This window comes from Staurois parvus, unplaced genomic scaffold (assembly GCF_062004578.1).
Source record: "Staurois parvus isolate SC_StPar_1 unplaced genomic scaffold, SC_StPar_1.0 ptg000562l, whole genome shotgun sequence".
Taxonomy (NCBI): domain Eukaryota; kingdom Metazoa; phylum Chordata; class Amphibia; order Anura; family Ranidae; genus Staurois; species Staurois parvus.
Genome location: NW_028318358.1, coordinates 10,205,841 through 10,222,914, shown reverse-complemented (window position 1 = coordinate 10,222,914; position 17,074 = coordinate 10,205,841). Strand labels below are relative to the sequence as shown.

The following is a 17,074-nucleotide window of genomic DNA, read 5'->3' as shown; positions in this document are numbered from 1 at the left end:
CAGGGCCACTAGGTCATTGGTGTTTATTGATGATGTGACAGAAGACAGAAGCAGCTGGATGAATTCTGCAGTGTTTAGAGATATACTATCAGCCCAGATTCAGCTAAATGCAGCAAAGTTGATTGGACAGCACTTTCAGTACAGATGGACAATGATCCAAAACACACTGCAAAAGCAACCCAGGAGCTTTTGAGGGAAAAGAAGTGGAATATTCTGAAATGGTTCAGTTAATCACCTGATCTCAACCCAATTGAGCATGCATTTCACTTGCTGAAGGCAAACCTAAAGGCAGAAAGACCCACAAAGAACAACTGAAGACAGCTGCATTTAGAGCCTGGCAAAGCATCAGAAAGGAGGAAACCCAGTCTTTGGTCATGTCCATGGGTTCCAGACTAAAGGCAGTCATTGCCAGTAAAGGATTCTCAACAAAATATTAAAAATAAACATTTTATTTATGATTATATTCATTTCTCCAATTACATTTGAGCCCCTGAAAATGGAGGGACTGTGCATAAAAATGGATGCAATTCCTAAAATCTGTACTTGATATTTATGTTCAACCTCTTGAATTAAACCTGTCTGCACTTCAAATTCATTTGGATTGTTTCATTTTAATTTATTCTGGTGGCATACAGAGCCAAAAGCATATAAATTGTGCCTGTGTCCAAATATATACAGTATGTCCCTAACTTTATACATTCATTATTTCTTGGGTAGAAACACATATTTGCGTAAATTAAAACTCAAATTTAAAAATGTTTTCTTTACATTAATTAATGCATCGATGAATTAGGAATACTTACGCCCCTGTGTGCATTGTCCCATAGACAACAGTCCACCTGTGTTCAGAACTGTAAAAAAAGCCAACCAAACAAAAAAAAAAAGCCACGCGGATACAAAAGCAGCATTTTTTCCATCTCTGTGCAAGAGGCCTAAACGTCATGTACAAACTTGAGCATGATTCTGTGGCATTAATTGCACAATATATTATTGCATATTACTACGGTACATCACTATCTGACATAAATGTATATCTGCAACCTATAATCGGTGACCTTTGTGCGCTCCTTGCTAACGTATCCTAACAACCTTCAGAATTTATTTTTATTTAATGAAAGCAGACACTAGAAATAGGTAAGCTCTGCTGACCTAATTTTGCTAGCAGGTTCAAAATATACACCGGCCTAATCTATCTATCTAAATTAAGGATTAGCTCCAAAGCAGTGTAATTTACAGAAGATTAAAATAAATAGGCAAATATTTTATGTTTTATTTTTCCCATGTCAGAAAATCAATGGCGCAGCTTAGTTCCACATACAGTGGCATGTTCCTTTTATGACTGATCACTACCATGGGAGTTCATGTGTATGCAGCAGCCATATTTTGCTAGTGGCATGGTTATTTCAGCAACCTTTATAAAACCGTGTGAATCATCACAGAACAAACTGCAATTTGCTAAAGAAAACCTCTCCCATAATCCTATATGACACCCATGTCAAGGGTGTTGTAATTAAATTGGTTATCTAAACACAGATCAGTCTGTCAGTGTGCCCTGCACTAACAGTTCCTCTATGGTCTTGACATTGACTGTAGTGAAACCCAAGTGACATTTTGTTGAAAGGATCGAAAACTAAACACATCATTGCTTATGCTATTACCTGAAAAACTGGACTTGAGCACACAGGAACTTATCATTTTTTTTGCCTTATATTTTTCAAACTATGCCAAAATTCAAACTATTTGAATTCATTTTAATTTTAAATTTCAATGTATTATGTAATGAATATTATTAATAATAATTTCAATGCATTTTAACATTTTAAAGCAGTGCAGAGCGATTGTGCTGTGATAGGTGTAGTAAACCATGAAAAAATAGATATCACCTTATTTAAAGGATAATTAAACCCAATAACAAAAAATGTAATATATTCCAGTCCTTAGATGTGGTGGCTCCATTTGTTTCCTTTTTCAGGCTAAGAACATTTTCAGCACATACAGATAATACCTGTTGATCTCTCCATTAATGCAGTGTGCTTGTTGTGTTACACTATTTGATTTATTATAATTTCTCTGTGACCATCACTTGTTTATCATTACTCTGTGTCTTTAAACTGTCTCCTTCTTTCTAAGCTGAGCTCTTTCTCTCACCATACTTGTGTATACTCCTTCCCCCTGTCTCTCTCTGTAATCATTCCACTGTATCCTGTCTTCCTGAATGCATCTTCCATGAGGCTACAACATTAAAATTTTTCTACCTATGACTATTCGCCATTAAACGGAACATTCAAATGGGTTTCCGCATCTGACTTACTCAACACGTGAGTTTATTAATTGAGTTAAACTATCTGACCCAATGCAAGAGATAGATTCAACACCACAAGGCATAGCTGAATACATGGCGGGAGATAAGGTTTATTGTCCTGTAGTCAGAATAGTCCTTGTCACTTCCAGTGAGTTACACTAAAAGCAAAACTATCTTATCTTTCTTCTTCTATCTGCTAATCCCATCATCTTTCATGTAATGGATATGAACAATGGCAGACATGTTTGAAGTCCAGCCTGGGTGACAACCAAAACTCCCTCTATAGATACAGTGGAGGAGTGTGCGTAGACACCCAGACAAAGGAAGTGTGTTATTCACAGGATTTCTTGGTGTAAATAAAGGGAAAAAGAAAACTAATGCAACTGTCAGAAGCCTGATAAGCTAACAAATTAAATTTTAGTTTTTGGAGCTTAGAAAGGGATTTGACTCAGCACATCCACAATCAAAAATTGGGAACCTGAAGAAGGTGACTGTGACAATAAACTCTGGTTAAAAAAAAAATCTATTCTAATATGTAATTTTTACTTTAACCACTTGCCCTCCGGAAGATTTACCCCCCTTCATGACCAGGACATTTTATGCTATAGGGCGTTGCACTAATTTAACTGGCCATTGCACAGTCATACAACACTGTACACAAATTAAATTTATATAATATTTTTCACACAAATAGAGCTTTCTTTTGGTGCTATTTGATTATTACTAGGTTTTTTGGGGTTTTTTCGCTATAAATGAAAAAGTACTGAAAATAAAAAAAACGCAATACTTTTTACTTTTTGCTATAAAACATTTACAATCAAAAAATTTTAAAAAACAAATTTATTTATAAATTTAGGACAAAAAGTATTCTGCTACATGTCTTTGGTAAAAAAAAATCCCAATAAATATATATTAATAAGTTTGTGCGAAAGTTAAAGTGTCTACAAATGGAAGTATATAAACTAGAATTTTTAATTATTTGGTTATTTATTTAATACTAGTAATGGCGGTGCTCAGCGATTTATAGCAGGACTTTTTGCCTGTGTCTAACATTGCTTCTTCTTGACTGATACATAGACCACATGAATGGCAACTCTTACTGTTACATGAGAGCAGAGCTGTTTTTTTGTTCCTAATTCCTAACCTGCTTAGCTTTGGCATGTTGAGATGCAGTAGTCACACAGATTAGATTTTTTAAAATTCTTCTAACTGCATGGTTGTTCCAAATGCAGTTATCTTAGCATTGCTCTTTTTTAAATGCCATCTCCTGCATGCCACTCAGCTGGTACATAGACCAGTTCCCAGGATGTACAGCATCTGTTTTATTTAACCCCCAAATATGCGGCCTCTTGGTGTCTGGGCCTTTGCATGCAATTAGAAAATACATATGTGCTGAAAGCGTGCGCCCTGCGCGCTCCCAGCATATATGTCCGTGACTCACGGAAAAGTCCTGATCTCCCCTTTCGATTGGGACCTTTTCCGATCATGTGACTGCCGTGATGGCGAATCACGGTGATCACATGACCCTAAAACGTGTCCACCTCCCGGCTTCTGAAACCTCTTAAAGGGCTGGGAGGCGCCGGCGCCAAGAGGTTAAGAAGTAGTGTTAACTACAGCACATTGGTGGTTTGTCTCTTTGTGACCCAGGGGGCAATCAGAACTGTGTGGCAATGGTGCAGTATCAGTTAGGCTTGAAGCACACCTACGCATCATAACGCACATCTTGGAAAGTATTGAACAATGTTACCATCTTGTTTTCAATGGTTTAGGTTTAGATATATGCATTGCAGTGTGTCATTGAAAATAGTTCAGGTATGTTTTTTGATCTGCTGATGTCCATTGAGGGGTCCATAGAAGTTATTGGGAGTGCATGAAAACCTGCAAAGCCCATGACAACAGGCCATGTACACTTCACCTAACTACATCTGGAAAATATCAGGCTTATCCCTGCCTCCCTAGAAGCTGAACCCATAATCTGAAAATACACACAATAAGGAAGTATAAAAAAGCATGAATTGCACATTGAAAAACACATGAAAAACGTATGAAAATGGAAGCACTTACGTGTGACGCCAACCTGATTGATTTATGTTTTATGAGATGCCATTTTTTTAAAACAATGCTTAGCTGATGTACATGGTTGCCACGCTGCGTTATCATCCCTCTTCCTACCAGGCATGCTTTCTATAGACACATGCATCTACAGCCCTATTGTGGATATTGAAGTGGGTCACACTGCAGCTGCTTCTGTTGTCTGCTGACAGCACTGGGACAGTACCTGAACTATAGGATCCTTCCTGGATGTTTTACGATGCCTCGATACTTATTTTTGTGTTCCTCCAGTTATGCTAATTTAGATCTTAGCTTGCCTTACAACTGTATCTTGAATGCCGCCGGCCCTGGCCTTAGCTTGTTTATGGACTACACATTTGCCTGTCTAACTTACTTTGGTCTTCTGTTCGCATGTCATCATTTATTACACAAAGAATCCTGAGAGGCACAATAGAGTAGCATCCCATTGATCTACACCAGTGTTTCTCAAACTTGTTTCAGTCAAGGCATCCTTTAAAAATATGGATAATCTCAAAGAACCCTTTAAAATTCTGCACAATCTCAAGGTACCGCATTCTAAATGTAAAAAAAACTATTCTACACACATCCACAAGATAGTATGTCCAATGTTAGAGGTGCTTTATTCTTCCAAAGCAAATATACCGTTGCACACTGGAGCTGACTAGTATTCCAATGTGTCTCTCTCAGTTTCTCTCCCTCACTCTGCTAATGTGACCCAAGTGCTGATGGAGAGGGGCAGGGGAGGACCAGACAAGGATGATGTGCATGCACCAGACGTCCTCCTATTCAACTGATGATGTCATTGGTGTTAGGATGCCGGCAGCTAGAAGGTCATAAAAGTGCACAATTAAAACCTCTGGCTTTGTGTAACTAAAAGGCAGGATTGATCCACTTGCTGGCTTGTATACAATTTTTGGGCATTTTCTAGGCATGTTGCCAAGGCACCCCTGAAGAAGCCTGGGCACCTTGGTTGAAAAAGGCTGCTCTACACCTTCTTTCAGGGGTTCCTGCTAAAGGTGAGTTCCCATTTTCTTCTGGGTATGAGGCCACCACACTTGCCTGGGCCAATTTTTCCTTATGTGTATATAGTATTAAGAGAAGTTCCATCACTCAGTGGCTGTCACCATTGGCGACACCAAGAGTAGTTTGGGGGCCTTCACCCCCTTGCCAGGACCCCACTAGTGCAGCAATCTTTACCAATTAATCAGCAATCAACAAATGTGTTATTTTTTGTGTCTCCTTTAAACTAATTAAATGCAAAATGTGACGGGATGCTTTGAATTTCTGCACTCTTTCCTAAATGGATTGTATCAGATGGTTGATACTGGTTACTGTACTGTGTGCTTTACATTTTCTCATTGCTGTTCTGAGTACCATATTCAGTCCACACACAACACAGTTATGTTCTATTATTCTGTCTTCTTTATTGTGATGTTTTTCATCAGTTTTTATAATTGTATATAACGTGTTTTAAAGTGTAAGTAAATCCAAATCTTTTTTTTTAATTGTCAAGTCTTTATTTTTCTCTTAGTCCCTTTTGGGATGAATTACCCTATTTGCCTCATGACTATTGTGACTGGAACATAAAGTGATTCAAGCATTTGGAGTAGCCACCAGAACAAAAGATGGGTATAAACGTTCTAATGGGGACACATGACAATTGTCATGGAGAGGGGAATTTCCCTCACTTTGTAGAAATTCCCTCTCTCTTTCTGTTATATCTCCTAGAGAGGAAGTAAAGGAAGACCTCTGCAATGAAACCCAAAAAGCAAAAATAGACCTCTTACGTGGTTTGGAAAGATATGCACACATTCAGGTCCCCTTAGACATACAGTTTCTCTGGTGTTTAATTTGTTACTTTTACCTTCTAAAAACTATATTATCATGTACATTCAGGGCTGCTGTTAGGAAACACATACAGCCAACCAAACAGCCCCCCCCCCCCCAAAAAAAAACCACACTTTACTATGTTTCAGTTATGGACGAACACAGTGAGTGATCAGTACTGATCATTCATTGTGTTCATTCAGAAAAGGAAGGGTCTGATAAATGTGACATATTTACCCTTCCCCCACTCTCCATCTTGAAGGATTCTTTTGTGTTTTTGCAGCTGTCAGTGGAAAGGAAAGAAGGGAAGCCAGCAGCACTGTGAAGGTGGGATACACAGGGGGGCCTGGGCAGCAGGGGGAGATGTATGGTGCACAGGGAGGGTGATGGGTGCAGCGAGGGGGGGCAATTATTGGAATTGATTCCCTCTATGGCTCTCTCTGCAGCTGAAAGCCAGAGAGAGGGAGAGGAGAAGAAGCTGCAGAGAGAGCCATCCAGGGAATCCATTTCAGTAATTGCCCCCCTGCCATGTCCATCACCCAAACTGCCTGGGCCCCCCTGCTGGCCTGGGCCCTATACAGAAGGACTGGTGGTACCCCTTATCCACAGCCCTGTGTACATTGCAAACTGGGAATGTGATCTGCATATAAAACTATCGATGAGATAACATCATTGTAAAATAACAAGAATCCAGCTTGAAAAATCTCACTTGTTGGTGCAGACACCAAAGTCTGCTGCATTTCTCAAAACGCTACAAACCATAGGATTGCCTGATGACCGAGTAATGTTTTTGCTTTATTGCAATAACTTCCCGAAGTGCATGTACAGAAGATCTATCCTACCCCACTTGTTTAACACCTCCAAAAGCTGTGTGTGTAGCACCATGATTAGCGAAGGTAAACTAAATCAAGAGCATGGAGGACCTTATAGTCTCCAACCGAGGCACATATACCAGGTACAGACAGACCTGATTCCTCTTGAATTAATTTTCTACAACTAGGGAGTATGAATCTCTCGAGCCCCAACCCCCAGCACAGCAAGGGATAAATATCAGTGCTTTTTATTAGTACTGTAATGAAAAACAAGCATACTTCCAGAAGTGTCTGTTTCTGAAGGGTTGTCAAATGGTGGTTCCTCATCAATACAGCAACAATTAGTGGTGGCACAGGTAGCAGGAAGGGTGATTCTTCTTTGCAGGAGGCACATTTAGCATTTTTATTTTAGCGATAGAATCACTTTAAACAGTCACAAACATGTACCCAGCAACCCTACAGTCCTATATGCAGTCCAGCTCTCTTCTGACGTGTCCTCACCATGTTTTCAAGATACTCAAATTATATAATATTATTGCCTGCCCCATTGCTATTTGGGTCATTTCAATAAATCTTTGAGTTATTTTAACACCATTATTTTATCTTATGTCAGTTTTCTCTTACTGTATTTGGTTTTATCAGATATTGGTTAGAGTCAGACTTTAATCTATATGCTAAAAAGATATAACTATTCATGTGTTTCCATAGGGACAGAAGCATCTGAAGACCAGGAGGCAAACATCTCATTCTATAACACACCTAAATAGGTGAAATCGGGGCTTTCCCATATAGCCAAAAAGACTCTCTATTTTGCTGGGTCAGTGGAGGAACAATTAAAACAACTTCATCCATTGATTAAATGGACATTTCCATAAGCCTTACAGATAAATTGGATGCAGTGTGCATCAATACCCTAAAGCCCCTTTGGCCTGTTAAATATAGCAATGAAAACATTGTGTTATACCTGCTCATCCTGCTGGAAATCCAATGAGCTTCTAACTTCCTAGGGTGACAATGCTTCTCCTCCCATGAGTGCTAAATCTCAGAATGGGGGTGCGCATACCCACGCACCAAAAGCCACTGGAAAGCTAAGTTACTTAATCATATAGGTATGATTTTTTTCATATACAATATACAAAAGTATAAGATTAAGGGTCTCATATGTTGTAACACCTAAGGATGGAGGTCTAATCAGCCATATCATAAATCACCCCCAAAAACATCAGAGGAAAATTGATTATCCTCACCTGACACCAAAAAACCATAGTATGAAAACTATATATTAATGTCTTCAAACTAATGATTGACAGCACTACTAAAAGGGTAAAAAATATTCACTCAAGTCTTGACTAGGATGGTAATGCATGATATACATCTTTATCCACCCGTAACTGAAAAAAGGCAATGCTCACCATAGATTACTGACTGAAAGCTATTACTGGTGAAATAGCTCTAAAAGGAAGGGGGAAAAGCTCTAACAAGCAGGGCCCTCTGTTTCCTCTTGTACCAAATTGTATCATAACGGTAATGTCTACCTTCATTTTGTAAAGTGCTGCGCAAACTGTTGGTGCTATATAAATCCTGTATAATAATAATAATAATAATAAAAAAAATGGACTTCTAGCTCTTGTTCCTTTATATCTAGAGCTGCCCCAACCTCATAGTTAGTATTGCATTTATCAGAATACATATAAGCTATCCAATAGCCACACTTTCACCTATGGGTGCCAGATGCATATATATGGCTGTCAGATCTCCATCCCATAAAGTAGGAATAAAAGGTGCTCAAACAGGTGCTCACAATAGAAAAAAACAACCAATAATTAACTAGAACTCAACATATTTCACTCCTGGAGTTTTGTCAGGAGTGTTGGAATCATATAAAATGTGTGCAGCCACCATGTAAATCTTGTTTTCAAGATACTCAACTTGTATAATATTATTGCCTTCCCCATTGCTATTTGGGTCATTTCAATAAATCTGTGAGTTATTTTAACACCATTAATTTATCTTCTCTTACTGTATCTGGTTTTATCTGATATTGGTTAGAGTCAGGCTTTAAAAAACATGCCACCTGGCTCTGATCTATATGCTAAAAAGATATAACTATTCATGTGTTTCCATAGGGACAGAAGCATCTGAAGACCAGGAGGCAAACATCTCATTCCATGACACACCTAAATAGGTGAAACTGGGGCCTTCCCTTATGGCCAAAGACTCTCTATTTTGCTGTGTCAGTAGAGGAACAACTTCATCCATTGAGTTAATGGACATTATTTCCATAAGACTTACAGATAAATTGAATGCAGTATGCATCAATATCTTAAATCCCTTTTGGCCTGCTAATATAGCAAGGAAAATATTGTGTTATACCTGTTCATCCTGCTGGAAATCCAGTGAGCTCCTAACTTGCTAGGGTGACAATGCTGCTCCTCCCATGAGTGGGTGTTGTCACAATAGGACAGGAAGTATGTTACTGGTAGGATCACCAGGTGAAAGAAAAGGGAAAAAAGCTGAATAAAAATAAAACAAATGCAGTCACCCACATATAAAGAAAAGTAGGCTACAATATGTTACATTTTTGTTTTTGGATTTAGATACAGTTGAATGTTTCTGTAAAATAAATTTCTGCCCTAAGAATTCATCATCAGGACTATACCGCTTATGAATAAAGAGATGATGCCATACAACTGATCTTATATCTTAACTCACATACACTGATTTATAAGTATAACAGGCTTTATTTGTAGTCATATGACCTCGTTTAGCCAATGAAAAAAATGTAAGCATAAAAACATTGCAATAGCAAATATATTTAATGATGCACATCCATATATGTATATATATGTGTGCTTGTATATATAAGTATATGCATATGTACAAACAGAGCAATGTGCTTCTGACCCATGGAGGAAAGTTGTTCTCTCTTGTGCTGATATCGCTGAACACACCAGCTCGCACTTCGTTCTCACAGTCTCTTCTGCATAGGGTCAATGGTCATTAGAATCTTTGGCAAAATACTGAGTGAGCAGAGTGGGCTCCTGGATACATTCCAGTTCACTTTCAAGCATCATTCGCTCCATTATATAGTTTTTTTGGGGAGAAATTGCAGTGCCCATATCTGGAGTCACACAGATCCCCTATGATGTGTTGGGAGCATTACTGATTGTAATAGAAGTCCCATCCCAGTCCTCTCAGTGAGTAAGGCTTTTTGCATCAGTAAATAAGAGCAGTATTGAGCACCAAGCAAGGCAGGTAACCCCGCTTGACTGGCTCACCCTGGAATGCCTCATATAACAGAGGGTGAAGCCAAAATGGCTCTTGGAGAAAGTTCACGGTGCAGGGCATCCTCCCCTGCTTGTGTAGCATGGCTAAGGGGTCTTGGAACCGCTGCTGTCCTCCTCCGTAGGACTGCCCTCACTGCTATTGCTGGACGGAGGTTCACTGGGTTTAGGAGTGTCAGCACCATCTTCAAAAGCCTCAGGGTTTTCCAGCATCTCACGGATCAGCGGAGGCATTGGTCCTGGGATCTCCATCTTTAATGTGATTGCCCGCTCTGCACCTGTCATAAAGTAATAAAAGATTATAAAACAATTCATTTCTAAGCTATACACACCATCACAGAGAAAAAGCTGGCATGGTTTTTTTCATAGTAACACTGTCCACAGAGTTGTTTAAAACACATTCTTGCTAAATATGCCCAGCTTTTACATTTATGCATATCATTAATATATAACACAGCGTCTATTGTAAATAATGCTCTGGAATGTTGGACTTGTGTTATATCTATGTGTCCAATGCAAGAGTTTACACACCACAAAATTATGAATAAATACGTATAATAAATATAATAAAAAACAGAAACATGAATAAAATCCACTTTTAAAAATAAATCCACAAATGGAGCACACAAGATTTAGATAGCAAAGAAAAATATGCACAATACACATTAAATGTCCTATGCTACTAGTATAAAAGTCACTGGGCACTTTATAAATCTTAGCTACTAGTTTTATTTTAAAGTGTGAAATTGTTTTGTATTTCTTACAACAACCTATAGCAAAAGAGCTTTGTAATTATCACTTTAGCTACACATGTTGAGTAGATTGTGAATATAAAAAGGTGTTAGTGCTTTCTCCCACTGATCTTTATCTGGACACTGAAAATGCAGTGCTGAACTTCCTGTAAAAATATCACCTGCATCTCTGTACACAACTAGTAATTGGCACACAGAATACATCTGTGTTTATTGTGTTGGGTATTACCTTTGGTACTGATACCACGCAGGTCAGTGATCTTCATAAGCATGCGTGGGAACATGTAGGGTTTGTTAGGTCGTCGTCTTCGGGCATAAAATTTAAGTGCCTCCAGTAATGGTTCCTGAAGCTTTTCTACCTTTTCTGGCTCTTCCAAGTCCATCCGATCTACAGGAGATAAATCCAAACCAATGATTCATATCATGTAACTTAATGTGTCACATAAACTCTTGCAATCCTCTATGCCACTCCAGTAATGGCATTTGTGGTGGCCACGTGTGACAACTGTTTCTGGTTGCAGTATGCTTTGACCTTAAATCGGAGTTCCAGCTGAAAAAAAAAAAAATAAAAGTCAGCAGCTACAAAAACTGTAGCTGCTGACTTTTAAAATACAGCCACTGACCTGTCCCTCGGTCCAGCGGTCTCCTCCCCACCGCTGGTTTCACCAGCCATCTTCTTCCCCTGCCGCTGGCATCTTTAGTGTGGACACCCGGCTGCGCTTTGTGAATGGCCCCATAGTCTTCTGGGACCTGTCACGTGTCCCAGAAGACTACAGGGAGGGAGGAGGGGAGGACAACTTTCGCTTCCAATCACCTAGGCGATTGCAGCGGAAGTGGGAGCAGGTACCTGTCAAATTCGGGTACTCCCCCCCCCCCCCCCCCACTCCCCAAAGGTGCCAATCCTTAATGGGGAACGGGGGACAAAGCATTAAAGCGGAACTTCTCCTTTTGGGTGGAGCTCCACTTTAAGTACATGTAAACTCTAACTGGCCAACAGTAGGTTTGCTGTAGGCTTGCTAAAGCATTGTGAATCATGTTGTAGATAATTGGCATTTTGTCATATACTGTATATTAAAACATATACAGTTTTTCTTATTGATCTCATACATTCCAAAATGAATATTTACTGCTTATTCCAGTATGTCTAGTAGTCATGAGACTTTATAAAATGCATGGGGCTTTGCGAAAAACTATAAACTTAAATATACAAAAATCAACACTAAAAACCTTCACCATTTCATTTTTTTAAACACTGCTTCTGAATATATTGATCTGTGGATCAGAAATGAGAGAGCAGCTTTCCAGGGGAGTGGTATAACTACATTTTTATCTGGGGCTAGAATTGTATATGTAAAAGGATACTTAAATCAAAAATAAATGTAATGATTTATGTTGTTTAGGATTTAGGTCATTTGTGTCTGAGGTTGAAATTTTTTGAATTGTGAAAAATCAGACCTCTGCAATGACCTTGAGCAGTAGGATATGAATAACTCCCACATCACTACGTTCCAGTAATGGAACATAAGGCATTTATCAGTAAATAATAGATTGTGACAACTAGCTAAAAACCTAAATTACTCTATTGTCAGTATTACTAAAATTATACACTTTATAGGTTTGATTTGCTCTTTGTGCATGTTAACTTTTCCCGTGGCAAAAAATGCTCATTCATTAAAAATGTTATATATTATGAAAATATAGGTTTCATAATGAGTGTCATACCTCCACAGATTAGGCAGATGGCGCTCAAGAGTCCTGTTTCTGTGTCATCCATTTCCAATGGGAGCAGCTGACCAGCAAAGGCAAACACCAAGTCTGTAAGGGGACCAAAACCAGCATTGTGCATCTGAGTCCGGTTCAAGGTCAGTCCATCTGAAAAGGTCATGGTGTCCTGTTCTGGGGTGTAACGTGTGCAAATTCGCAGCATCTGTCAATAAAACATAAGGTTTGCTTTGTAAATCTCAGCACATACAAATAATACAGATGAACCTACGACATCCTACAAATAATATGTAAGGAGGAACATGCACTTTGAATACAGTTAGAAGCATCATCCACATGTCAGGTTATAAGGGCCAGTTCACAGTATAGAAACACAGTCCGGATGCTTTCCGCATGCGTGTTTTGACGTGTTTTTGGCATGTTCTGGTGCGTTTTTTATGCGTTTTTTACATGTTCCAGTATGATTCTGTGCAGGAAAAATGCAGCCTGTTCTACTTTTTTTTCTGCAACCGCAACGCATTGGAACTGCAAGCACTGATGTGAATTATGACATTGACAACCATATAACCTACTTTCTGTGCGTTTTGAATGCAGAAAAAAAGCAACTGAAACGCATGTAGTGTGAACTGGCCCTAAATCAGTTTATTCATATGAGTACTACTGACAAGGCAAAGTTCCATTAGGCAGGTTTAAGGGTATGTCCAGGCATTACCAAAATGTAATCCCACACCCTTCTCCCCCACTAGAGCATGTCCCAGCATTATTTTGTTTCCTTCTGAAGTGTTTGTGTAGCATAAAAACAGCAGCATTATTTTGCTGGGAAATAAATCAATGTATGGCTGTAGAAAGGGTTACTGAGGGGCAGGAAATAAGTGGAGTTCTGAATGTCAGCAAGAAGGGTTGACAGTGTTGACAACTGGCTGGGAATTCACTGGGAAGGGCACTGTGTTGTCAGCCTTAACAGGATGATAGGAGCACACTGGATTTCCTGCAGATCAGCAGGTATTGTTTTGTCTTTGCAGTGTTTTTAGGGGATAAAAAATGGGAAGATATGTATGTATTGCAGAGATTGCAGACTAAGACTGGGATGCCATTAAAGTTCATGTGCGTGTAAAAGCAGGTGTCCCAATACTGTTGGCAATATAGTACATAGATATATATATGGATATGGAAAGCGCTGTGTAAATTGATAGTCTGATATGCAGTTTGTACTTGTAATAAATAAACCTCACTGTTTCTCTTGTGACAGCTTTCTTTTAAGTGGTGTCATATGTAAGGTTTGTTCACACTATTATTAACCACATCTAACTCCATAGTTTGTCATGTAATTTTTGTAGATCAGAAAGGTAAGGGGTGGCCATCCACCCGTCTTGCAATTGCATCTTTTTTCCACCCGTCTTGCAATTGCATCTTTTTGGAGCGACTACTAAACTTTATAGTGTGGAAGTAGATTTAATACCCTTTAAAATGGCACACTCTGAGTTGCTATTTGTGTCTAAAGAATTAGGGCTAAATACAAACTAAAAAAAAAAGATTCTGTCCTATTAGATGTGTTGCTCATTATGCGATAGTTATTACTATGTGATCAATAGAAACATTTGAATCTAAGGATCTTTATTTTGATCTGTTAAATAGGTGTGAAGACTGCCAAGAAATTAACTCAAACTATGCAACCCAGACAGGTATTTCTTGATTCATTTCCACATCTCCCTTTCAGCCTGGGTTCACAGTTGTGGTGTGCAGCATATCGCATTGTATGGCTAAAATCGCACTGCATCTGCACCAAAAAGGAGCAGGACCCTTTTTTTGGTCTGCACTAGAATCGGCTTACATGGATATTCACACCCCTGCAATCCGATTCTGCACATTGCACTGCATTTTCCGGACCGATTAACTCAACACACCCGCAGCGGTTCGCATGAAAGGGGTGCGATTGTGATGAATTGCGGAATTCGCACAGAAACCGCTGCAATCTGCACCGCATCAGTGTGAACCCAGGCTTAGAGCCACAGCTCTATACATGTCATTGAAAAAAAAGTTTTTTATTCATGATTTAAGGCTAGTATGTGGGGCCATGCAAATTATTTCTTTGCACCCCATAGGTCAGCTGGTTTACAGAGTACAAAGTATAGAAAAACCATATGCATATCTAACTTGCAGAGAACAGTTTCCTTTCAATACGTTTTTATTGGGTTTTTTTGTATTTTTAAGTACAAAGTACAAACTTGACTGCTTTCTAGTATGTAAAGAAAAAGTTACAATAATGAACAGCAGTCAATAGTAGTTGTATACAAGTGGAACAGAATTATAATAAGTAACATTATAGATAACTTGTCAAAAGAACAGAAATAAAACATACATTTTGTGTATAATTGGTTAGTGAACAGAAAAGGCTACCTATCTGTAGCTCATCGGCCGACGTTGATAAAAGGATTATATCATTAAGGATATGCTATCGAGACAGGAGATGTATAGAACACCTCGTGGTTCATGAAGCATCCCTGTTGAAGAGCCAGAAAGAAGAGAAAGGGGAGAAAGTGGAGACAGATTGGGGGGTGAATATCTAAGGCACTTGAGTTTGGTATATAAGGTTTAATAAGGCTATAGGGAGGTGAATCTATCCACTGAAAACTCGGGGTGGACGTGTTGGATCCATAGAGTCCAAGTTTTAAGGAATCTATCATGGGTGTTTGACAGAATGCTAGACAGTTTTTCATTTATTAAGAAGGAAGACTTCTGTGAAGGATACAAACTGCTGTTTCCAGGCTTTTGCTATGGTTTGTTTGGCTGCCAATAGTACATGGGTGGCTTGTTTAAATTGGTGTTTGGACAAGCCCAGGGATTTTAAGTGTAAGAGAGTATACCAAGGGTCTCTTGGGAAGGGACAAGTAAGTAATGATTGGATTAGTTTGAGAACCTTTGACCAAAACAGGGAAATCATTGGGCATGTCCACCATATGTGTAGAACATCTCCCTGTGCGTTACAGCCTCGGAAGCAAATATTGGGGGCTGATGGGTGACGAAACCCAAAATGGGATGGGACAAGATACCACCTTGTCACCATTTTGAAAGCTGATTCCATGGTGAGGACGTTGATGGAGCATGAGGTCAGAGTTCGCCATATCTGTGACCAGCATGCGCGATCTTTAGTGCCTTTCCCATCTGGAAACATAAGCATGATTGTTGGGGTTCTGTAGATTAGTCAGTTGTGAATAAAGGATAGAGATAAGTTTAGGAGAGAGAGGCGTCCAGTGGCAAATGTGTTCAAACAGGGATAGTTGTGTGCTCGAGTCTTTATTGTCAAGGACTGAATTTACCCAATGTTTAATCTGTAGAAATCGGAAAAGTTCTGTGGGGGGGGGGGGGTTGATATTTGTCCCTTATTTCTGCCCAGGTGTAAACTGAACGGCCCGTGAGAAATAAATGGATACATTGCAGGTTGTGGGAAGTCCACCAATGAAATGAAACAGAGGATTGCCCACGAGGGGGAGGAGTGGTAGCTGAAGAGAGATTAGGCCGCTGGTGTATTTTTTGGATTCCTATAAAAGCAGTAAGCAGGCCATTAGAGGACTGATAGATGTGGGTCTGGATCTCGGGGGGGGGGGGGGGAAGTCACCAAAGATCCATTATCTCCTGCGCTCAAGGACTCAGATCAAACAGGCGTTAGTGACAAGCAGCGTGTTGTGTATTCCTCCACCGGTGATCAGAGGTTGTGCAGCTCTATCATGAAGCTAGGGAAGCTTAATAAAACTGTAGAGGAAGATGAAAGAAAGAGCGCACAAACCCTGCGCATTACCTCAATAAATAGTGACTAATTTTATTAATAAGGAAATATACTCACAAAATGATTGTATAACAGGCATAAGTAACCATAATCCAAACAGGGTTACAGGTAAACCAAAAAGGGGGGGTATGAAGGCTAACGCGTTTCGAAGGGTGCTCCCTTCTTCATCAGAGCTGGGTTTGGCAGATAGAAACTTCAGTATGGCAGAGTTCCCATGGCAAGGAGATATTCAGCCACTGAGTGTCAGTATTACAGCAGTTCAGCCTGTTTAGTGTAGACACTAAACAGGCTGAACTGCTGTAATACTGACACTCAGTGGCTGAATATCTCCTTGCCATGGGAACTCTGCCATACTGAAGTTTCTATCTGCCAAACCCAGCTCTGATGAAGAAGGGAGCACCCTTCGAAACGCGTTAGCCTTCATACCCCCCCTTTTTGGTTTACCTGTAACCCTGTTTGGATTATGGTTACTTATGCCTGTTATACAATCATTTTGTGAGTATATTTCCTTATTAATA

The 17,074-nt window shown here is 39.4% G+C and overlaps 1 protein-coding gene across 2 annotated transcripts in view; it reads right to left on the bottom strand.

Moving 5' to 3' along the window:
* Positions 1–9,735: 9,735 nt before the first annotated feature.
* The window catches only part of RARG (retinoic acid receptor gamma), a 263,440-nt gene continuing 256,101 nt past the window's right edge, over positions 9,736–17,074 (bottom strand). For both annotated transcript variants that reach the window (XM_089691462.1, XM_089691463.1), the window contains 3 exons: positions 12,773–12,977; positions 11,280–11,438; positions 9,736–10,576 (listed from right to left, as the gene is read on the bottom strand). In XM_089691462.1, coding sequence (XP_089547588.1) covers positions 10,386–10,576; positions 11,280–11,438; positions 12,773–12,977 — 555 coding nt within the window. In that variant the 3' untranslated portion in view covers positions 9,736–10,385. The remainder of the gene's footprint in view (positions 10,577–11,279; positions 11,439–12,772; positions 12,978–17,074) is intronic.